General features: G+C 34.2%; 1 protein-coding gene across 1 annotated transcript in view; it reads left to right on the forward strand.

The window, feature by feature from the left end:
- The first annotated feature begins 1,123 nt into the window (after positions 1–1,123).
- The window catches only part of LOC117176354 (discoidin domain-containing receptor 2), a 212,220-nt gene continuing 205,673 nt past the window's right edge, over positions 1,124–7,670 (forward strand). Inside the window, exons 1-2 of the mRNA XM_033366596.1 lie at positions 1,124–1,261; positions 5,913–6,060. Of these exons, the coding sequence (XP_033222487.1) occupies positions 1,124–1,261; positions 5,913–6,060 (286 nt within the window). The remainder of the gene's footprint in view (positions 1,262–5,912; positions 6,061–7,670) is intronic.

Here is a 7,670-nt window from a genome sequence, read left to right on the forward strand (position 1 = left end):
CGATCACCATCTTAGAGACGTGAGGTCCCTGAAAATAATATTTTACTGGAAGTAGACGCAAGGTGAAACACCTGGAGAGGATGGTCCTTTTCATTATTGGAATAAAATGTCCTTCTGAATAAAAGTTTATTCTACAATTAACCATTTTTATGTTAATTTTTTTGTCTACTAGTCTAGAATTAATATTTTTAAATATTTATTTAAAAAATTCAGAATAAAATGCTCTTTAGCTCCGCTGGGATTCGAGCCTCTGTCTTCAAGATTTTCAGTCTGATGTTTTACTCCTACAATTATATGGATTGAGATTAGAATCAGGGTTACAGTTTTAATCAAAGAAAACAGATTCTGTTCATTTATTGATTACCTTTCTGTTCGCAAACATTATGAGGATCAATAAAAGACATTTTAACTCTAAATCTAAATACTTTTCCATTTGCAGTCATCGTAAATAAATTACAAATGAAGTACTCAGATTAATACAAGCCGGGGTGTTGAGGATGTTGATTCTGTCCCGACTTGATCTAAAGATGGGCTGCAGCTGCGATGTTTGTTCTGGTAGCCGGTTCGAGGAGAACCGTAGCTTCTCGGTGGAAGTCGCTTCAAGGGGAACCGTAGCTTCTTGCTGGGGCCGGTTCGAAAGGAACCAAGGCCTAGGCTGCAGCTACGAGGATTGTTCTTGAAGCCGGTTTGAGGGGAACCGTAGCTTCTTGCTGGGGCCGGTTCGAAAGGAACTGAGGCCCTGGTGTTGCTGTTCGGTCTGATGACTTTTTTTTAGGATTTTTATTTAGGGCCGGAAGTGTCCCTTCGTCAAGGTGATTAGGAAAGAAAGAGGGAAAACGAGAGGAAGGTCGACCTGGTCTAGAATCCCAGGTCTCGTCTTAAACCACCCTCGAAGCGAGGGAGGAGTCACCGGGGAGAATGACTCATCATCTTCGATGATGATGACGTCGTCGTCATCTTCCTCGGTGGGTTTAGGAGGAGTGGAAGGTATGGAGGACTGTGGGGTCGAGAGGTCTAGGCAAGGCAGCGGGGTGCGGGAACCCGGAGGGATGACGACCACCGATCTAACGATGACTTTAGGTGCCGAGGAGGAGAAGGGGGCATGTCGGTCTTTCACGCAGCAATGAGCCTGGAGAGCGTTGCAGAGCGCAGCAAACCGGCGACGGATGCGGTTGGCGCGACCGTGACGGGAGAGTTTCTACCTGTGTCCAGGCATAGAATTAAGACGAGCAGGTGTGAAACGAAAGGAGAAAGTTGCGAGGTAGTCGGGGCTGTCCACAAGATTACCGACATCTGATGATAAGGATGTCGGGGAAGACAGAGCTGTTTTCAAGCTTACCGGCCCCTAGGAGTGAGGGAAAGAGAAACAGATTTCGGGGAAGCCGGAGCTGCAGGAGCTTACCGGCCCCTGAAAAAGTAGAGTAAGAGAAAAAATTTCGGGGAAGACGGAGCTGTTTTCAAGCTTACCGACCACTGAAGATGGAGAGAAAGATGTCGGCGAAGACGGAGATGTTTTCAAGCTCACCGGCCCCTGGAGATAAAAGAGAGAGAGAAAAGCGTTCGAAGAAGACGAAGCTGTATTCAAGCTTACCGGCCCCTGAAGATAAGAGAGAGAGAGAAAAGAGTTCGGGGAAGATGGAGCTGCCAGAGCGTACCGGCCTCTGAAGAAGGCGAAGGAGTGAGAGAGAGAGAGAGAGATGGTGGTGAAGTCAGGATGACTTGGAGGAAGACAAGAAGTTTGCGGGATACTGGGGAGCAAGGTGACTAGGAAAGAGAAAAAACTGGGAATTGACTTTTGATTCTAAAGCACTCGTTTACTCAAGAAAAAAAACTGGTTCAAAACGTAGCCGGCAGCTTCCAGGGGATGGAGGTTATCCGACTGGTTGCTAGGGTAAGAGTGCGTACTCTCGCCTGTACGCATTCCTTTTTATTTGCGCTGGCCGAGAGGCGATCCGGATGTCGATTGGCCCGGTCCTCTCGGCCACTCGTATCGTGGATGGAGGGGCGCAGCGGCTGCCCCATCCATCCCTGCCTTCGTGAATGTTGAGCGCGTCGCTCGGCTATGTATTCCGTTTACGGAACGGAATACAAGTGTCGGAGATTTAATTCAATAACTATAAAGATGTAAAAAAAGAAAGGAAAAATACCTTCCCTAAGAGAAAATTTAAAAATATTCCAATTATGAACATAAGATGTAAGAGACTTAAACAATTATTAATTACACAAGGAAGAAAAAGATATTCGGAGGCACTATTATAAAGATAAATTTCTACTCGCGAGTAATAATATAAAAGAATACACAAACTATACAAAAAAGTGCCGGAATTAAAAGTATTAAAATTAAACAAACGGCCCATTTTTGTTTTCTAACCCTATGTGACTAAAAGAAAAACAGGGGGAAAAACAATAATTAATAAGTCAACATTTTAAATAAAACAGGGTTTCTGATTCACGTACCTAATACGTGGTTTGCGACCGCTTGCCGCTTCCCACGCTGAGGAAGAAAGAGAGAGAGACAGGTGCTACGCTTCGTAAGTCATACTCACTGGCCTGGCGCGTGATGGGGAAGCCTTCCATCACAGTTGCGCCAGGTGTAAGCTGATGCCTCTCCACCTTCCCCAGGTACCAAATACGTAAAAGAATCGTATTTGAGAGAAAGTAAGGTCGTCTAATTGCCACTCTAAAGCAATTAGGTCGGAAGGTTTTCCCAGCCTGGTTTATGTTTTGTAAACACAGACGGGGATTCATTCCTGACAAATTAGTTGAGAGTGGCTCTCAACTATGGGGACTGTATCCAGATTGGAACTCTTGAATTTTGAATGTTCAAAATTAAAGTACAAAATATTCTTAATTTAAGCATATTTATTCAGTTTCTCAATAAATCACACTTAATATTCATTTTAAGCAGCTTAAACATTGAAAAGCTCCCAAATCTTATTTAAGTATCTTGAGAAATCGAGAAATTGCTTTAAATTCATTAAACTTTAAAATTAATTTTGAAATTGTTTTAGAACATCTAAATATCCTTTGGAATTAATAAATATTTTCATATGGATTCTATAAACTCCTGCAAAATATTCTTAAAAAATGTCAAAATCTTCCAGATTCTTTTTTAACGATTATCGAAATCTTTTAAAATCTTTTTGAATATTCTTAAAAAATCATATTGCAAATTTAAGAATTACTTTTAATTTTCCTAAAAACCTGACGGAAATGTTTTTGTTTTTCTGCAAAATTTATTCTGCAGAAATATACATTTCGTTTTAAATTAGTATGTGACTATTTGCACCGACAATTTGGTACTAATAGCCCAATTGTGCTGTTACACATATCGTTTAAATTATTTGAAATCATTTCAAGTTTTGAATGTATTTTGAATCTTTTTGAAACTTCTAAATATCTCTTGAAATTACTTAAATTTTTGCCCCTAATATTAAGTGCTAAATTGCTATTTAAACACATCTAAATTTAAGAATTTTACTCAAACATTTTTTTAAATAACTATAAAAATTGTAACGTTCAAAGTCTAGAAGCTCTTTAAAATTTAAACGATTCAAGGCTTTCTATGTCCAACAGTTCAGTTTCAAATTTTTAATTTTTAATGTTTCATTTAAATTCACTGTGTATAAATAAACAGTAAAATATTTTTATATACTAAATAATAATTATTTTTCTTAATTAAAAAATTTGACATTGGATTAAAATTAAATATTTTTGATTGGTTAATGAAACTCTCTGATTAATAATATATTATTATAATGTTATTTTTCAATTAACAAAAGTTTATCAAGTTTATAAAGTTTGTAAAGTTTCAATAGGAACTTTGCATATTTTCAATTACAAAGACTTTCGAATTGAAGAGGTTTAATTTTTAACGTTAAAATCGGGAAATTTTTAATTTTTACGGATTAAGAATTGTTTTGCAAATAAATTATTGTTACCTTTTTAAAATAATTTATTCATAATAATATTTAATAAACCAATAATGATTCTTATCACAAATTTGCAACTTCAAACGCTTTGAATTTTTATTCATTTAATTGTTTAAAAATGCATTTTAAAATTCTTTATATCTGACATGGAAATTTTTTAAAATGGCAGATTTTCCAATTACGCCTTGTGAACTGAATTTGTCATAATTTAGAAAGAATGCAGTTCAACAAATTATTTTAAGAAATTAGATAGATCTTCCTTTTAAATATTCGTAAAATTCCCGGTCAAAAAATGAATTCCCTGCCATTTGCCGATTCTTCCTATCTAAAAAAATTCTCGATAATTTCCCGGTTTTCTCAGTTATCCAGGAAAAAAATTTTCTGTTTCTTTCTGAAAAATTCTAAAAAATAATCATTTTTAACAAAATTGTTGAATATTCAACAAAAACAGACACAGTTCCCTTGAAATATTTGTATTTTTTAACAAAAAAGATTACATTTTTACAAAAAGAGATTAACTTCAAATACAAATGATGAAAATTTCACTTTTCCATTCTTATCAAATGAATCTTTGTGCTGTAAAATCATCTATTGGGTTGAATACTAAAGCCTTTCGTTCCAAATTCATTGATTTATAATATGTACATTTTTCAGTTCAAAATTGATCTATTTAGTTAAAAATTTAATTATTTTATTGAAAACTGTTGACTTTTATTGAGAAGTGTTTTCAGTAGAAATCTCACTATTCGATTTTAAACTCAAAGTTCGTACTTTATATTTGAAATTTTTCTTTTGTAATCAGAAATTCAAACATTTAACAGAAAATTCCAGTATCTAGTTAAAAATTAATCTTTTGGATGAAAAATTAATCTTATTTGTTACAAATTCTTCCCTTTCAATTAAAAATGCAATTGCTGAAAAAAAATATTTCTTGTTGAGAATTCTACTATTCTGTAAAAATTAGGTTATTTTTAATGAACTAAAAGGTTTAAAGTAAAAATATTCCAATCAAATTTTTCATTGGTTGAAGATTCATAATTTTAGTTAATAATTTATATTTTCGGGTTAAAAATTGCAAGTTTTAATACAAAATTGATCTTTTTGCTTCAAAAATTCAACAAGTTGCTAGAAATTAAACTATTAGGTTTAAAATAAACTCCTTTGTTAAAAATTGATATTTTTGTTACAAATTTTACTATTTGGTTTAAAATCAAACTATTTTTTTTTTAAATTAAGTTCGATAAAAATTTATTGGTTAAAGTCAGAACAAAATTAGCTCTTGATTGATTATTTCGTTCGAGTTTCACCTTTTTGTTTGAAAATTAAACTTGGTCATTGCAATTCGTTTTTCAATTGGCTAGAGAATTATTTTTCACAATTTTAAAAATTGCAAATTTGATGGAAGACAAATTATAAAATTTATGTATTTTGTTCTATTTAATTTAATTTAACTGGTTGAAATTTCAACTTTTCCTAAAAAATTTATCTTGTATAGCAAAAAGACATATTTCTTAGTTAAAAATTGACTTTTCTGATTGCCAATTCAACTGTTTTTCAGCTAAAAAATTCAACTCTATTTGCTTAAATTATTTATCTTTGGAATTGAAGAGTTTTCAAGTTGTGATTTTTTTCAATTCATTTGTATTCATGCAATTTTTAAAAAGAAATCATTGTGGAAAATTAAAAGCATTAGAAAGACGCAGAATTAATTCGGAATGTCTTTTAGGAAAATTATATTGCGATAGAAAATTAAAAATTAAATAATTTGTCGCATTTGCTTTTATTTCTTCCAATTCCTGCTTGGATAAAATATTATATTCATACAAAACTTAAATGTTACTAAAAGCCGATTAGAATTAAAACGAGAATTAAAATAAATTGTATGGAACCCAATGCAAGTATTTTAATATTAATTTCAAACAATGGCTGTTAATTACATTTTGCAGCACTTTAATTTATTTAAAATTTTTTTTGTTGCAGCTCTTGGTGGGAAATAATAATGCGAATGAAGAAAAGGAGCAGATTTTTGATCCACCAATAATAGCAACCAAAATCCGCTTCGTTCCTTACACACCCCATATTCGTACCGTCTGTATGCGCGTGGAACTTTATGGCTGCCCTTGGACCGGTAAGTGAAATTTATCATGGAAATTTCACTCTTCCTTTCTGCCTTCCACCATTCAGTAAAGAAAGTCTCATCCGCCCTCATATTCATGTGCTAGCCGTATCCGCCAAGAAAAAAAAAGAGAAAAAAACGACACCTTATCTGCTGCTACCGAAAAATATGCTGTCCATGCAGGATATCCTTTTGAGAGATAAAAAAATTTCAAAGGGTCTTTAGCATTTTAAATATTACCTATTTCATTCATAATCCCTTAAGCATATTGGAAAGTCTTTTGAAAATATTAAGCATGTTTTTAAAAAGTAATTATTAACATTTATAATATGTTTAAATTAAAATTTTATTTTCTTGTAAACAAATTCTATTTAGTCATCGTCAAAATAGGTACCAAAAAGGTATAATCTTCTAGTTTCCTTTAGTAACCTCTCTAATTCTTACTTATATTTCGCTCACTTCTGCTCCCACCACTTTCCTTACACTATTTAAACTCCCCTAATTGACCCTACTTCCCTAGTAGCCCTTCCACCACTTCTCCTTTCCCCACTTTTCCTCCCCTGACTTTCCCTTATTCATTCCACTTTTGCAATTTTAATTCCAATTACTTAACATGCTACACTGTCCATCGCCGTCCACTTCCTTTTATTAACTTCCTCTAACTTTACGTACACTCTTCTTCTCTTCTAACTTCCTGTAATAACTTCCCTTCCCCTAACTTCATTTCTGCTGCTTCAACTTCCGCACTCACCCTCATTTTACGTATTATACTTCTGCTCACTTTCTATATTTCAACCCTCTTAGATTATCCCTATCTTCCTTGAATGCTATCACCTACTAACCTTTATTGTGTACTCACTTTTGCTACGATCCCTTCTTTACTTTTCAATCCATACTCCTATTTTTGTACTTGCTCTCACTTGTCTACTACACGTTCTCTTGATTTTCTTTCACATAGATCCTGTATTTCACCTCACTTCTACTTAAATTAATTCTCAGCACTTTTCATAACCTACCTTCTGTTACTTTTCTTCCACTCACTTTACATGACTGCCACATCTCGCATCACTTCCCTTGCCGAACATTAAATACCCTACACATTTACACTTTCCTACTACTTCAACCTTTTATTTTCCTTCCCTCACTTTATCTGCATGAGTCCAATTCTAGTTTCATAATTTATCTCACTTCTTTTGCTTCTTTATCTGCTTCTTATCAATCCCCGAACTTATTCACATACAGTCACTTTATTTACTTCCTCTACTCTTCCTCTCTTATCATTCTGCACTAATATTCCCTCCCCTTACTTACTACCCTCACTTCCCTAACCATCAACAACTATACTGTACTTCCCATACACTCACTGATTCTACTTCCTCGCTACTTACATTCGATGATACCTTTTCCCTGATTTAATTGCCTCTGCTTTAATTTCCTTTCTCATCCCGAATTCATTAATAAAACTTCCCTCAATTCTCTTCTCTAGGCTTTCTTTACTTTCTCTCTTCTAAATTCTACGCACTTAACTGATCTATCTCTCCTACTTTCTTCTCACTCACTCACTCACTCACTCACTCACTCACTCACTCACTCACTCACTCACTCACTCACTCACTCACTCA

Source organism: Belonocnema kinseyi, chromosome 7 (genome assembly GCF_010883055.1).
Source record: "Belonocnema kinseyi isolate 2016_QV_RU_SX_M_011 chromosome 7, B_treatae_v1, whole genome shotgun sequence".
NCBI lineage: Eukaryota > Metazoa > Arthropoda > Insecta > Hymenoptera > Cynipidae > Belonocnema > Belonocnema kinseyi.